At 40.5% G+C, this 17,758-nt stretch overlaps 1 protein-coding gene across 1 annotated transcript in view; it reads left to right on the top strand.

Moving 5' to 3' along the window:
• Positions 1-17,758, top strand: part of LOC140231622 (uncharacterized) — a 155,962-nt gene that overhangs the window by 102,035 nt on the left and 36,169 nt on the right. The window contains exons 6-7 of the mRNA XM_072311772.1: positions 15,236-16,231; positions 16,967-17,056. Of these exons, the coding sequence (XP_072167873.1) occupies positions 15,236-16,231; positions 16,967-17,056 (1,086 nt within the window). The remainder of the gene's footprint in view (positions 1-15,235; positions 16,232-16,966; positions 17,057-17,758) is intronic.

The raw sequence follows: 17,758 nt of genomic DNA, 5'->3' as shown, positions 1-17,758 counted from the left end.
GATTACCTAATCTGATTAACCAAACCGATTCTGCCTCTATAGTGTAGAACACAACCGTCTTTCACAAAACCGACAAAGAGAACTATTAGGACTATTGGCCCGAGAAGGAGGGCTATGTAGTAAACAGGAGATGGTTCCCATAACTCCACAACGGTAATTTGTGCAGTAATGCCAATAGGATGACCTCTCTGTTCCATGCCCTTTAACGCTCTGACTGTCACTACGTCCAAGGTGGTATGGTGGCGTGGCCAAAATTGTTTGACAGTGGTCGCTCACTGCAGCACAAAGTCAGTAGTAAATTGGCTCTCTCTCCGGATTTGCCACAAACGGCAAAACTCCAAGGCCCACCCAATTTGCATCAGTTAATAGTAATAAAAATAATAAAAAGATATGTGGAGGAAGGTTATGAAGAGAAAGGATAAGGACTATCATCAGCTCTAATATGAGCGTGGTTGTTGCCATGGGGACCATCTGCCTTCTAATTGCAATATCGATTGCAGATTATTAGAGGTTAATTCCTGCATTGTCTGTGTTACAGCAGTGAGATCATGTGCACTTATTGTCCACGGTGAAGGGCATGTTCGTAAATATGCTCTATGCTGGAAAAGGAATGTAAAGTCGCTGCTGAAGAGATATTGTTTTCTTTTTGCTTTTGTTTTTAGAAGAAAAACTCTTCCTGAAATGAAACAGGTCAGAAGAGGAGAATTTGGGGCGTGTTCACCCCGCCCTGTTTTTGTCTGTCAAGATTCAGGAAGAATGGGATAAAGAAGAGTTAGTTACCATGGCAGCTAGAGCGGGCGTGATGAAAAGTTTTGCTATCTTTTTATTGCCATGGTTACAGACTTCAGGTACTTACCCCATCAGACAATTTCATTTTTGGCTTACACATACCAGGCATTTAATAACATTCACTTTTGATGATTTTTCATCTATGCCTTGATTTGCATAGATAAACACAACAGAGATTTACACATTGTTAAAGACCCCCTTTTTAAGGCAAAATGAGGGGAAGAGATTTTAGAACCATCAGGTGATGAAAGATGAAAGTTTTTTTTTATGTAGCTGTAGTAAAGTCATTTGCTTTTTAGCAAATTACACAATGATATTGATACTTACTGCATAGGCTAGTATCATATTATATGCAAGTGTTTGTTATTTATAAAATCATATTCTGTCAATCATTTCAAAATGCATTCTGCACTGTGACTTTTTCTGCTTCTTCAAGTCAATGTGTGATATGCTGATGTGCATTTCACAAAATCTCGGGGGGGGGGGGGGGATTTTGACAGTGCTAGGCTCAGTTTCCCAGCTTCAGCCTGTACTGTACAGTTGGCTGTCCCTGATCATTGAGGATGAGGTAGGGATGTGGATTGAGGTTAGGAAGGGGGGGGGGGGGGTAGGAAAAAAAAGATGAAGTGACAGGTGGCTTTATGAAAACCTTGGCACCATTAATGGCAATTGATATGATTAGCCACCCACACAGTCTCTTGTAATTGACCATGAGAGAATATATATGTGGATTTATACTTGGCTGCATCATGTGTGTCTGTGTGTGTGAGTGTGTGTGTTTGTTTGTTTGTGTTTTTGTGTGTGTTTGATGTGATATGAAATGCATTTGAACCACACTGTAGCAGTTTAACCATGGACCCTACCAATGTGACTAAAAGTGCATAGGGTGAATCAATGTGTTTATGTTTGTGTGGGCCTGCCCACCCTGGTTACAAATGCCTTTGAACTGCAAAACATATTAGTGAATATCTAGTGTTGGTACATAAGTGTGCATTCTGTGTTTTTTTTTTTTTCTGTGTGTTTGTGTGAGTGTCATAGCATGCCTGGTGTAGAAAATATCAGTAGAAATCTCACATTAGTCATAAGATATTAAAATCATGTAGTCTTTAAAGAGTCTGTTCTACAGTATTACTCAATGAAGCTCATTCATGTCTTAAGATGGTTTGTCCTTATGATATGGCTCTGTGATAATGACCTTTTCCATGCCTAGTGACATGGTCTTGACACATATGGCAGGGACAAGGGAAGTCCTTTGTAAACATGTTTTTAACATGTAGACGTGAAATTTTGACTTCATTGGAATGTCTGCAGCATTTTAGGTGGTTTGTAATGTCTTGTGTAGAAAGGTGTTTATCCTACTAGTGCTAACAAAGCTATAATTATGAAGTATGTTCAAAACAAGTTTGAACATTGCTTCATACTGCTTGAAATTGTGAAGTCATTCTTTAGTCCAGACATTCTAAAGAGGCCATTGCAGTTGCAAGTTGTTAAAATCATCCTGACTTTGTTTTGTCAGAATGTTATTTTGTTTCCAGACAGACAGCATATTTGCCAAAAAAGGTTCATTCAGAAAAACATGAAAACACCTTTGCAAGCAGCACAAAGGCACCCCTGCGTACCATTTGATATGGGAAACAATCAATTCCCACATATCACTTTAGCAAGTGATACACAGACACAGACACATTCCAGCTCCATTCATTGCGAGTGAATCAACATGTGAAATTGACAAACATGTTTGGGAATCCTGGCTGACTTGAAATAAACACTGCATTTAAAGAAACTTGGAATTTCTTTGTTGGCATTGCGTGACATCGTGAGTTCCTCCCCCTCTCCCCAGCAGCCCTGTAAAGTTTGTGCAGTTGAACTTTTCCCTTTCGACCTCTTGACCTTTTCGCATGGCATTAGCCTCCTCGGTTAAAAGAAGGGTTGGGGCAATTTTGTGCAGACAGGTTGTAATGGTGGGTCTAAAAGTTCTAGGCCAGGTCTTTCTAGCCCCTATAATCTTTGGTTGGCTTGTTTTGATTTTATAGTAATATAAGGTGAAAAAAGCAACATCTGAAAGGTTAAATCATCACATCTTTATGCAAACACTGCAGTAGAATGGATTTAAACATGATTAAGAGAACTTAAGTATTGAAATAGTGATTGATTTTAATAGAGAAGAGAAATGATGGTATACCAAAGTAACATAATGTGGCTGCTTCTGTAAATAGCCAGTTGCGCAAACATCCTGAAGCTTATTGTCATGGCCAGTACACGGGGTCCTTATACATCCCATAATTCCATTAATCTGCATGAATCACATATACCTGGGGCCATCTTCATTGTCCAGCTCTGCTGCATTTCACTCCCCCCTCCCCTCCTTCATCTTTAACCAAAGCATTTCCTTTGCTAGTGCAACTTCAATCTGACATACATTGCTTTTTGTCTTTTCTTTTAACATTTTTCCTAGAATTATACTACATGTGAGGTATAGTAATTAGTGATGCATCATATATCTCTTATGATTATGCCGGCTCTTTGGTAGATATTATTATACTGTTTTGAAAATGGATTGCAGAAATAAAACTGAACTGAAATGAATTGAATTGAACTGAATGATGTTGAATGTGACAGACTGTAGTGTTAGGTTGGTCCATTTGCCTGAATTTAGCTGACATTTTTGTCAGATTTGTCGGTTTGATGGATGTCTTTTGGGGGATTTCTCAAATGAAAATTAGTAGCTAAGCAATTAAGTGACATTGTGAATAAATTAGAGGCATGCTAAATACTGCAATCTATTCTATAGAATTTCAATTTTAGTCATTCAATTTGTACATCTCAAATGCATGAAGAAATGATTCAAAACATTGAGCAATGTATTGGTTTTAATTGTTTGAGGGGGCAAAAGATATCCCTCAGAAAGAGAAACAAATAAGAACTTGGCAGAAGGAGATATTTTTATATATATTGTGTTTTTTTTTAACTTTAAGTGCGCACATCACACACACGGTTCAGGACACACATGGTGAAGTGTTCTCGTAACTCCAAATAGAGAGTTTAAAACGTGATAACTTGATTTTCAGTATGAGTAAATAAGTGGTATGCCCATGCGTGTGTATGTGTGTACCGCACTAATGTTGGCCAGAAACCCCCCACTGCCTGTGGTTTGTGCATCAGGAGCAGAACTCTCCCCTATATGGCAGGCAAATGAAATGAATTATCTCATTAGGCTTTAATGCGGGAGTTTTGGAATTGATGTTTCGGGCAAATTTGCCCATACGGTGCGCGTGTGTGTGCGATGTGTTGTGTGGTTCTTCGTGCAGCGCTGCGGCCCGGAACTATGGGGTAGGGGTGGGGACTCGATCAGCTGCATCATGCGCTGGAACAGCCTGTATGAACCGATAATGAGAAGATTATAGAATTCATTGACATACATTTTGGGCTGGATCTCTTCTCTATCCCCCTTCGCTTAATAGTCAGTATATCATTCTTTTTGGAAGTCTGTCTAGATTTTATTATTGAGGTTTGCTCTCTATCTGTGCATTCCATCGAATATCAGATTGTTCAGATGGCTGCCTGCTTGCCAATGAATCTTTTCCTGAATAGTGAATGTATGATTTATACACACTTGTATAGATAGTGAGCAGCGCGCACTACGTAGCCACCTATAAATCAACATCTCGCTGATGTGATGGTTAGCTTTAAAGTGCCAGGTAAGATGGCTGTGGCTTGAAAAATTACATGGGAATTTCCAAACGAACTGAGCTCCTGCAGTGCTATGGAACATCTGCAATGTGGATTTATAGACATTCTGCTCCACTGTTGAATATTGAAGATAGAAATAAGACTGACGTGTGAAAGGATATTTTGATCCCAAGGGTAATTTTAGAATGAAAGAGGAGAAAGGGGGGGGGGGGGGGGAGATGGTGGGAGAATCCAGAGGGAACATAAACAGAGCGGTGTGAAAGTTTGCTTTCCTTTCTCTGCTCTTTGGACAGAGTCAAAAAGTGAAGTGGTAATGATATTGACATAGTCTGAACCGGTGCAATGGGAACCCACTTCTGTGCCATTGTCCGGTTCCCTGAATGGTGCATGAATGGCGCACTTGACCTTGTGTCTGTGTGTGTGTGTGTGTGTGTGTGTGTTTGAAATTAAACTCTATAACTGGTCCAAGAGTGTTCCCTGGTTTGGCTTTTGAGTACAGGAGTCGTTTATGGGGAGTGATTGGGCACTTTAATATGTGCATGATGATGGTGGTGTTGACGGCTGGTAGTGGTGGTTGTGGATGATAGTGGGGGGGGGGGGGAGATGAGGATGGACGATGGTAGCTGCCTGTGGCAAGCAATAACCAAAATTTGCATGAGAGGCTGTAAACCATGATTTCTTACCTTTATCCTCGGTAAGTCATCTTACATCAGTCTGAAGAAAGACAAACACTCCTCTTTGGGTAAATTCACGAAGAAAAGTGATACAGAAATAGAACCATCTCAAATGTAAACAAAAGAAAAGAACAAAATGGGACTAGATAAACCAAACGGTATACATGTGGGCCTAGAAGTTGTTAACCTACTCCACTCTTCCCCCCCCCCCCCCACACACACATACAGAAAAATGATTAATTAACAAAGCAAGCTCACTTAAACCTGTCTTATGCATACTAATAAACAAGAAGACTCTAAGGGGAAGACATAATGTGGGATGGACGTTCACTCTGGGTTATGTGAAGCTCAGTCTCCACTTTGGGCCATTAGGACGTTAATGATGTGTTCAGACGAAAAATCGCCCATCATTTGTCGGGATGTGATTAATGACTGGCTCGAAGTGCCGCAACTAGGATGGTTTGATGGAAGGGGGAGAATGGAGGGACTAAATGAATAAAGAAGATGGGTCGTAAGTTTTCTTGCATGGGATCAGTTTGCTGTGTTAAAGTCACATGGGGAGAAGAAAGGGAAGGGGGGGGGGGGACTGCTAGAGTTAATGTCAGTGCAGCCCAGGGCATCTGCCCAGGGACCTCCTAGTCTTGTAAGGTATACCTCAACGAGTGAATCTTAAGGTATTAAAGGAGTGAATTGCAGGGGGCCGCCTTCTTGTAAAGCCCATCTGCCCTCTCCTTCTCCCTTTCCTGCTCACTTCCCAGTCCCCCTCCCCACTCTTCCAGTGGTTCCTCCTACCCCTCTATATCCCCCCCCCCCCTTGGATGTCAAGGCTGTGGATTAAGTGGGATCAGAAGTATGTCACAGTCAAGTCAGAAAGTGTCAAAGGGAGGGAATGTGATTTTTCTTTTCCTCCCAGAATATCTTACTCGGTCATTTAGGCCTGAGACAAGGTCAGGTGTGTGACCACGCATCAGAAATAGTTTTTCATAGTCTATCTCAGACCAGGTTTAAGTAGAGTTCACAAAGACTGTGTTATCTACTGTCACCTCCCCTCCACTTGAAATACTTTATTTGCAGTCTCTTTGGTAATGCAAAGTTATATTTTTGGTGAAGTGGTTCTGTTTGCGTCTGGGTGAGCTATTTTGACAGTCTTCACCTGATAAAAGTGATGATGTAGGAGAGGGGGTAGAATTTGACCCAAGCGTCAAAACCTCAGCTGAAAGAACAGTAAACTTTATACGAAGGAAAGTAGTAACATGGATGTGGATACGCAAAACCGAGCAGAATATTGCTGAAAGAAAAACAATTGTGTGTGGTACTGTAAAAGTGGAAATTTTCGTGGTGTTGAAATTTTTGCGCATTTCGTGCCAACAGAAATTAGCGCAAAAATAAAAGCACGCAAATATTTTTGCTTGCCATATGTTCCTGTGCGTGATGTCTTGATTCCGCAGAATAAAAAACACGCAAAACTCTTTTTACCCAGCCGAGCACAAAAAATTAGTCGCGCGAAAATATCCACTTTTGCAGTAGTAGTATGAGAGTCTGCATAGGGAAGGGGAATAGAGTCATTAGCAAGGGCTGTGGTGTGATTGTCATACACTAGGACAGAAGTGCATGGGTTTGATAGCTATTATTACTACAGAAGGAAGTAATTTCAGATGAGTACCAGCTTCTAGTGGTTTTGATTGGCGAAGAGTGCCTGGGAATATTATTATTATTACCCGATTGATAAAACAAATCATGACATCTGCGTTAAGTTGTGGCATTAATCCAAACAAATGCGGCTATATAAACTGCATTAAGCAATTCTTATACTGGATGGACTTCTGAGGTTTGTGGCCTATTCCAAATTTGACATTGTCCAGGTGTGGAGGGGTAGAGGCCAGTCCCCTCGCGGTCCAAAGGGTTATGTACTCTGCTTGGTAGGCAACTGAGGGCATCAGGAATTATTACCTATACGAGGTAGTTTTGCGAGGCAATTACAGTTGTTATTTTGCAGGGTCGGGAGTTCAGCGGGCGATATTAGAGCATATTACGAGCATCCGGGGTTTTACATATACAGTGGGCTCCCGTTATAACGAAATCCTCGCGACCGGCAGTTATTCTTTCGTCATATCGGAATTTTGTTATAACCGAACAAATACACGATAGAAATACACAGAGTGGATGACATTGCAGCTCAAATTTTTACTTCGTTATAACCAGAATTTTGTTATAACCGCGGGTTCGTTATAACGGGAGTGCACTGTAAAAAAGGGAGATGGGAAGAGAGATTCCACTCCTTCTCTTCCCACCTCATGTAAACATTCCGATCGACCACGAAGAGAAAACATTCAAGGACGTCGCTGCGTGTCGATTACACGCAACGCACAAGAACGCCGATAAATCAACTCATACAAGGTCGACTACTTCCACTAGTTCCAGCAGCACGACGCGGGAAATATCTGCCATGTGTGTTAGGTGATATGCTACATGTAGTTTGGTTGTGACACTCTTCTAAAAGCTCATCAAGTAGATCCCCAATACGATTTCGCAGACGAGCATCTGTCAAGTCGTTGATTAAGTTATCTTCAAGTTTCACAAGTTGAAAAGAAAAGAATGTGACTCTTTTTTTTTTCTATTTTTGAAATTTTTTGAAGTGTCTTACATACTAGAGAAAGAGTCCAGTGTTGTGCAGGTGGCAGTGAAGCATTGTGTATTTCATGCGTGATATACCTTTTTAATTCAGGTGGCTGGTGAATTCATGTGGCTGGTGAAAAAAAACACTACCTCAAAACTTTGCTGATGGAAATTAGTAGATGTTTGTGCTTACTGTAAATATTATCCATCTACAGTCAATGTAATAGCCACAAACTCTCTCAGTGATTTATGTCGATGTAAGATCAAAAGGGAAAGGTTTCCTTGACTAAGGAAAGGAGCAGAATTTGTAACTCAACTGTGTGACCATTGTGACAATTCATTCAAAGCCAAAGCTATCATTTCATGCGGCGTAACATGCCATTACTCATGGAATGGCATCACCTTTTCCTCTGACTTGCACACGGTTGATCGCAGAGTGCCGTCATGCAGAAAGGTGCCTTGAGGAGAAGTCAGTGGAGCAAGAAAATCATCTCTAGTCATGTTTAACTGCAGCATCCTCACCAGATAGGCATCTTATGATGGCTGGCGCCTTCGGTCGTTGCCACGCAGCTGTAGCGCATCCTACCTTGTCGCTCTCTAGATATTGGCAAAATATTGTGGCCTGCGGCTACTGCAGAGTTCAGCATGCTTGCCCATTTACAGTAACAAGCAAATCAGATGCAACTCGCCCATTTCCTTGGCTATTAAAGGGGATGTTTTCCCCAAGACTTGTATGTGGATTTAGTATTAATGCATAAATAGACACTCCGGTAAAAATTCTTAGGACAGTCTTTTCAGAAGTGGTAAATCAGTAAAATTCTGGCTAATTCTGTGTGCTGCCCTCACAAGGTGGGAACTGTTCCAACAACTTGTGATGACAAGGCAGTAGAACAGTATAAAAAGAAATGTTAATGGAATTCCACAATATTACCTTTTTTTCCAGGACATCTAAACTGCATTTTACAAAACAATTCTTCAAATTATGTATTCAGACACTTAAAAAAAAATAAATAAAACTAGAGATTGTAATTTGTCATCACTGACAAATTAAGGTGATCCGATTTTTTTTTTATCAATGATTCGAGTCCTTATTGCAATAGGCATGACCATACAAGTTCCATCTGTGTTTAGAGACATTGGCCGTGTGATGTTTGCATTCTCATTTAGCAAAGGGAGTCATATCTGCCATGTTTGGTACCAAATTCTGCATACACTATAACGAAGAAACAGCAACAAGTACATATGAACTTTGACCCACCTTTGCACTTCCAAGATTGCATCTGATGAAATAGTGGTTATTTTGTGAAATGATTCTCGCGACATCGTCTATACGTGTGAAAAATATGGGAAAGATAGGACAGGTATTCACCAAGATACAAGATGAAACATTTATGACCTTTGACCCTAATTTACATATCCAAGATGTTGTCCGATCTAGTAGTTGTTATTTCATTAAAAAATGTACGTGACATGAACTAAACATGTGCAAAATATGGGGGTGACAGGGCGTGTTTTTCTTGAGTTATTGCAAAGAAAGTTGCAGAAAGAAATATCTCAATACATAGAAGATAAGCGTTAATTTCAACCAAGTTTTTTTATCGTAATGCCGACAACGTATGAAAAAACGAAGGGCACATTAACGGTAGCGTAAAGTCTCAGCTACAACATATTAAAATCTGGGAGAAATTCACCGAAGGGTAAGTGAGCTAGTGCTCGATAAAGACAATCATGTCAATTTTCACATTAAAAAAATTCCCTCCCATAGAGATAACACGTCATAACGAAGATACAAAAAGAAGTACATATGACCTTTGACCTCAATTTGCAAAGACAAGATGGCATCTGAGTAAAAAGTAGTTATTTTGTGAAATGATCCTTGTAATATGGTCTTTGCGTGTGCAAAATATGGGAAAGATAGAACATGTATTCACTAAGATACAGGATGAAACACTTATGACCTTTGACCCTAATTTACATACCCAAGATGGTGTCTGATCAAGTAGTTGTTACTTTATGAAATAATTTACGTGACATGAACTTAACATGTCCAAAATATGGAAGTGATAGAGGCCGTTTTTCTTGAGTTATTGCAAAGAAAGTTGCAGAAAGAAAGAAATATCTCAGTACATCGAAGATAAGCTTGAATTTCAACCAAAATTTTTGACGTGATCCCGACAGCGTATGAAAAAATGAAGGGGACACTCACGGTAGCGTAAAGTCTCAGCTACAACATATTAAAATTTGGGAGAAATTTACCGAAGGGGAAATGAGCTAGTGCTCGATAAAGATAGTCATGTCAATTTTCATTTCCAGAAAAACTGCACTCCCATAGAGATAACACGTAAACTGGTCAAATTTGACAAGATTACTTTCAATCCATTTTTACGAGGTGATACCGTTATCCAATCAAAACTTTGCAATTTTATGTTTGTAAGAACATTAAATAAGCTACAACATACTGAAATCTAGGTGAAAATTGACAAAGGACTAGTGAGATATGCTCGAATAAACTTGAAATTTGATGACGTCATTTTGAAAATTCACTTTTTTTACTTTATTAAGAAATTTGATCATTTTGTCAGCATCACCACCCCATGAAATGACATGTAAAGCTAATCAGCTTTTAAAATATGTAAAAAAAATGGGGGGTCACCGTCCATCCTGACGAGTAAAATCGGATTTAAAATTGGCAGTTTTTTGGCATAGTTGCACTGTATATCGCCATTGACGCGCGCGCGGAATTTCAACTTTGACGGGCCCGTATGATGTCATATTGAGTCGGATTGACTTGAAACTTGGTAGAAATTTTCCTTGACATTTCAGACATCCGATCAAAGTAAAAAAACTGGAAATTTCAATTGCATATGAGCTGGGCGTGCGTATATGCGCGCGCGCGTACGCGTCCGTCCGATTTTTTCAATTTTTCAAAAAATGCTCCAAATGGTCTGAAACGTGTGCAAAAAAATTTTGAGCCTGATTGGAGCATACAAATATTTTAACGCGCGCGTACGCCCACGTTTTAAGAGAAAATATGAATTTTGAGAACATAAGTAGAATGCGCATAACTTGAAATATATGTGACGTAAATTTCATTGAAAAATTCTTTTCCATTAATGAGATATGATTGAGAATGTGTTTCCATATAATGACGTCATAGTGCCGTCACGGTCCACTGATCACACTGATACATTAGATGTGTCGTCTTTGGGACATGATGCATACATGGTATAATTTTGAAATTGATAGGCAGCGGACTTTTTGAGCTAACCTCTGCACAACTTTTGCGGAGAAATAAAGAAATTGTAATTTGTCATCACTGACAAATTAAGGTGATCCGATCTTTTTTTTAATCAATGATTCAAGTCCTGATCGCAATAGGCATGACCATGCAGGTTTCATCTGTGGTCAGAGACATTGGCCGTGTGATGTTTGGATTCTCATTTAGAAAAGGGAGTCATATCTGCTATCTTTGGTACCAAATCTGTATACACTATAACGAAGATACAACAACAAGTACATACTAGAGATTGTAATTTGTCATTACTGACAAATTAAGGTGATCCGATTTTTTTTTAATCAATGATTCGAGTCCTGATCGCAATAGGCATGACCATACAAGTTTCGTCTGTGTTTAGAGACATTGGCCGTGTGATGTTTGGATTCTCATTTAGAAAAGGGAGTCATATCTGCCATCTTTGGTACCAAATTCTGTATACACTGAATAACGAAGATACAGCAACAAATACATATGACCCTTGACCCATCTTTACACTCCCAAGATGGCATCTGAGGAAAAAGTGGTTATTTTGTGAAATGATTCCTGCGACATCGTCTATATACGTGTGCAAAATATGGCAAAGATAGGACAGGTATTCACCAAGATACAAAATGCAACATTTGTGACCTTTGACCCTTATTTACATACCCAAGATATTGTCCAATCAAGTAGTTGTTATTGCATGAAATAATGTACGTGACATAAACTAAACATGTGCAAAATATGGGGGTGATAGGGTGTGTTTTTCTTGAGTTATTGCCAGAAAAGTTGCAGAAAGAAAGAAATATCTGAATACATCGAAGATAAGCTTTAATTTTAACCAAGATTTTTCACGTGATTCCAACATTGTATGAAAACACAAAGGGCACATAACGATAGCGCAAAGTCTCAGCTACAACATATTAAAATCTGGGAGAAATTCACCGAAGGGTAAGTGAGCTAGTCGTCGATAAAGACAATCATGTCAATTTTCATATCTAGAAAAATTCCCTCCCATAGAGATAACACGTAATAACGAAGATACAGGAAGAAGTACATATGACCTTTCACCCCACTCTGCACAGACAAGATGGCATCTGAGCAAAAAGTCGTTATTTTGTGAAATGATTCTTGTAACATGGTCTTTACGTGTGCAAAATATGGGAAAGATAGGACATGTATTTACTAAGATACAGGATGAAATATTTATGACCTTTGACCCTAATTTACATACCCAAGATGGTGTCCGATCAAGTAGTTGTTATTTCGTGAAATAATGTACGTAACATGAACTAAACATGTGCAAAATATGGTGGTGATAGGGGCTGTCTTTCTTGAGTTATTGCAAAGAAAGTTGCAGAAAGAAAGAAATATTTCAATACATCGAAGATAAGCTTGAATTTCAACCAAGTTTTTGGACGTGATGCCGACGTCGTATGAAAAAACGAAGGGCACACTTACGATAGCCCAAAGTCTCAGCTACAACATATTAAAATTTGGAAGAAATTTACCCAAGCATAAGTGAGCTAGTGCTGGAGAAAGATAGTCATGTCAATTTCAATTTCCAGAAAAACTGCACTCCCATAGAGATAACACGTAAACTGGTCAAATTTGACAAGATTACTTTCAATCCATTTTTACGAGGTGATGCCGTCATCCAATCAAAATGCTGTTATTATATTAATGAAAGAGCATTTAATAAGCTACAACATACTGAAATTTGTGTGAAAATCGGCAAAGGATAAGTGAAATACGCTCGAGTGAACTTGAATTTTGATGACGTCATTTTGAAAATTTACTTTTTTTACTTTATTAAGATATTTGATATCTTTTAATCATTTTTTCAGCATCGCCAACCCATGAAATGACATGTACAACTCATCAGCTTTCAGAATATGTAAAGAAAATAGGGGGTCACCGTCCATCCTGACGAGTAAAATCGGATTCAAAATTGGCGGTTTTTTGGCATAGTTGCACTGTATATCGCCATTGATGCGCGCGCGGAATTTCAACTTTGACGGGCCCTTATGACGTCATATTGAGTCGGATTGACTTGAAACTTGGTAGAAATATTCCTTGACTTTTCAGGTATCCGATCGAAGTGAAAAAACGGGAAATTTCTATTGCATATGAGCTGTGCGTGCACATATGTGCGCGCGCGTACGCGTCCGTCCAATTTTTTCAATTTTTCAAAAAATGCTCTAAATGGTCTGAAACGTGTGCAAAAAAGTTTTGAGCTCGATTGGAGTATACAAATATTTCAACGCGCGCGTACGCGCACGTTTTAAGGGTAGAGATGGATTTTGAGAATATGAGTAGAATGCACATAACTTGAAATATATGTGACGTAAATTTCATTGAAAAATTGCATTCCAGTAATGAGATATGATAGAGAATGTGTTTTCATATAATGACGTCATAGTGACGTCACGGTCAACTGATCACAATGATGCATTAGATTTGTTGTCTTTAGGACATGATGCATACATGGTATAATTTTGAAATTGATAGGCAGAGGACTTTCTGAGCTAACCTCTGCACAACTTTTGGGGAGAAATAAAGAAACAAACAAAGAAGAAGAGTAAAGAATCCGTACAGATACAGAAGGTGATCCGAGAGGATACTCGGATCACCTAAAAAAATTGGACAAACATAACACAAACTGTACATCGGTGAAAGATTGAGATTTGTGATGTCTCAGATACTTAAAAAAAAAATGTATATATATATATATATATATATATATATATATATATATTCTTTTCTTTTCTTTTCATTTAGAACCTTGCTATCAGTATTATGTACCATCTTCATTTTTTATTGAGCTTTCCCTCATACCTGACAAGAATGAATGTTCTCATGTGGAAACTAGAATGATATAAGTCTATAGACCCTATACTGTGTTAACTCCATCTGGATTATAAGTGAGCATATCTGAATATGACTGTTATTGAATATGATAGATTGATAGGAATACTATTAATCCAGGATATTGATTTTGATGAAAGTTAGATTGTAGCTTAAGCTGGTGATCTTGACATTTATGAGCAGCTAAATCATTGTAGATATTTCTGTACTCTTCTCAATATTCAAGATAATGCTGTGAAAATGATCCTTCGTGTATTTTACCTCCATGCAACCATGTCAACCCCTTTGTGAGTAAGAACACGACAATGAACACATATCTCAGTCAATCCCCTTATCTGAATGTAAGCTTTAAAGTGAAGGTCTGGAGTTAAAGATGCATTGGGCATTAAATCATTGTGCAAAGAGCAATCAGTGACAAGGATGTGAATATCAAGAATTCTTTTCATCCAGATGGACTCTTTCAAGCAGCCCAATTATCAGATGAGAACAGACATGTTAACAGCTTTGTGGGATGAAATGATTTGTATCAGTACATCTTTATGCTATGCTGGAAGAAAAAGAGGGAGGGGAGAGGGTATCCCATCATCACTGGTGCCCAAAGTACACCCAGGGCTCCCTCGAGAGAGGGAATTTATACCAGGGATCTTCTTGGTGGCATAAATCCAAGATGACATGCTTTCCACGCCCTGCCGCCAGCCCAACCCCAGCCCATCAAACCTCAGCGTTGACTCTGCTCCCCTGCTCCTTGTCCAATGATGGATTGCCGAACATGCGACCCTTGAACCAGGAGGAATGCGTGTTGTGGGATGATACCCCTACACACACCTCCCTCTCCCCACCCCCCCCCCCCCAACCTCCAGCCCTCAACCCTCAACCTCTATGGGGCAAGGGGGTCCCCCATGTTTTATCTGGGGTTAATCTGGAGTGACATGAATGTTACCAAACATGATTTGCCCCCCAGTGGTTGCATTCACTGTAAGCTTTCGACAGGTTGAGCTACTGCAGACACTCTTTTGTTCTTTCAGTTGCATGTTGGGGGGGGGGGGATGTTGTGAAGACCAACCCCTTGCTGTTAGTGTTACATGTTAGCCTGAACTCTGTGATAGGCATTACTTGAATATTTCTTGAGATTAAAATGTATTGATGGAACATGTGATGAAATTCTACAACAAGATTATTACATCAGAAATGTTAAGAAGTAAACATGAATGTTTCACTTGTTGAGATGGACAGTTTATTGACAAAAGACTTTGTGTATGTTTTTAAAGGATTTTTAACATAGAAACTGAGGATTATGATTGGATACTAAAGACTGCCTTCTCCATCTTTGCCTTTGATGCAGGACTCTGACTCACCTCAAAAGATTGAGGAAGCCGAGGCGAAGCCTGACGTGCCCCCATCAAACGATGACCCTGCATCGAAGCTGTCCGAGATGGACCACGACTTGGCAGTGGAGAGCCGAGACGAGCCCAGCGACATCCTGACGACCACAGCTCGGGACACCACCGACATCCTGACAGCGACCAGCAAGGCGGCCCGCAAGGAGAAGTCCAACCTGCGGCGCTCACATAGCGCCCTCGAGCAGCGGCCAGAGAAGTACGACAAGCGGCAGGTGTCAAGGAAGCCACCCACAGGAATGGACCCCACATCCTCATCGACAGAGAGACACCGAGAGGACAGACTCGTTCGGCGGCACACGGCATCGGGCAGGACGGAATCAAAGGCATACAGCAGGAGTGAGGGACTGGAAGGGAAGGGAGAGTCAACGAAGAGACCATTATCAGACAGCTCTAGCTATGTGTATTCTGGTAGTTCTTCCTTGCGTAGTCGTCCCTCAGAGTCAGGACTAGCGGACTTGGAGCGTGAGCTTGGGACAAACGATTCCAGCACAAAATCGCAGCGGGAGTCACACCCAGCCCACTCCAGCACAGCAGAGACCTCATTGCACAGAAACAATAACAACGTCTACAAGGACCTCTCGCCCCGATCCTCGCCGACGCACCAGGCCTCGTCGTCACGCAAGTCCAGCACCAGCGAGCGGAGCACGTCTCCGACCGATTCCCAGTCCACCACCGAGTCCCTCACGAAAAAATCGCAGCCGTCCAAAGCTGACACGAACTCACAGAACCTGCTGTCACAGGAGGAGCTGCAGCGCATGGACGTGCCCAAGAGAGGGCGCTTCAGGCTAAACAAAGATCTGATTCAGGGAGAGACACAGTCACCCAGCAAGAGAACGATAGAGAGGAGACGCCACGCCCAGGAGAGGCGGAATAGGCACACCCTTGATGGCAGCACAGTTCCCTTCCCTATTTCTGAGAGGAAAAGCAAAAGTTCAGAGGTAAAGATTGACAAGTCATGTATAACTTTAAAACTTGTACCCCATTTTTGAGAGGAAAAACAAAAGTTCAGAGGTAAAATTATTTGGCAAGTCATGCACACCTTTAAACCTGAAACCAGTCAACTATCACTACATCCACAGACTGTCACACTTTGAAAAAATCAGAGACTCGCACATATTAAAGGGAAGATGAGGATTCTTTAGTTCAAGTTTACTACTGAACTGCAATGAATTATTTGTGTCCTATTTCATGCCGTTTGGAACTGATGTGATAATTTATTCACAGCCTTTGTTGGTTGATTTAGTGTGCTGAGTGAGGACATGTATGTTTTCTAGAAGCAAATTGACAAGTCCTCTATTCCTTATGTAAGGGCAGACCTCACAGCCCCCCCCCCCCCACACACACACACACTCACTCACATACCTCTGTGCTATCAATTGATAGTGTTGTGTCCTAGATTAAAGTTTGTGGACCCAGTAAGATTTCTGCCCTGGAATGTCAGCTGTAACGATTCAATTATGTAATCATAGTTTCTACAATCCCATGTCCTGCACTCTCTTTCTACAAGCTTTCTTTCCCCCCTGTTCCCCTTACCATATGTTTCAATTTGTCACGTTACATGTGATCTCTCTGTGTGTGATTGTTTTTTTAAATGTCTCATTCCCTTTCAATCTGTCCCCTCTTGCATCTGGTCTAATTGGTCCCTCTTCCTGTCTCTTGTTTTGTCGCCGCAGAGCCCGCCGAGATTAAAACGCAGCAACTCAGACCCGAACCTCGCAGACAACGAAGACGTGAAGCGGAAAGAGATCGCAGAAACATTTCCGGTGAGCAACACAAACATTCTCTCTTTCTCTTCCCCCTTTTCCTTCCTACAAACTGCCAGGAGCAGCAGTAAAAGATTTGCTTCGGTTTAGAAATTCAAAGGAGCTAGGCTAGTTGTGATCCAAGATGTTATCATTTGATATGATTTTTTTTTGATTTTTTTTTTTAAGATGAATTATTATTGTCATCTTTGCATATTATGGCTATTATACAGCCTGCCTGTAAAAATTTGAATTGAAGACGCGCATTGCTGTGGGGTATATGCAGAATATTGCCCCGCACACACACACGTTCGGGAATATGCCGAGGATGTTGTATGAGGATATGCAGCCCATGGAAGAGAAAAAAATGATGATGATGTGCGATGGGTATCTCGTGAACAATCGCCATGACGACGACTGCCATGGTTGCTTGCAGCATCCGGTGATACCCAGCAGAGTTGAAGGCGAGGAGAGGGTAAGATGAAAAGGAAGGCGGAGACTTCATACTTGCTGTCTTTTAAACCTTTGTCTGCTTTGAGTGTCCATTGACACAAAAAACCCTGTATCATTGTACACACTGTTCAAAGTCTCCGACACAGAAAGGGTTTACCCATTTCTTATAAGATCCTGAAGTCCCCATAGCCTTTGTACAAGGCTCACTCTGTACCCATGGGCAATGGGTTTGATTTCATTTTCTAAATGAATCTCCAGGAGCTCTAACTG

The sequence above is a fragment of the Diadema setosum genome, chromosome 8 (genome assembly GCF_964275005.1).
Source record: "Diadema setosum chromosome 8, eeDiaSeto1, whole genome shotgun sequence".
In the NCBI taxonomy this organism is placed as follows: domain Eukaryota; kingdom Metazoa; phylum Echinodermata; class Echinoidea; order Diadematoida; family Diadematidae; genus Diadema; species Diadema setosum.
Note: the sequence above shows the minus strand (reverse complement) of the source record. Positions and strands in the feature narration are given on the sequence as shown.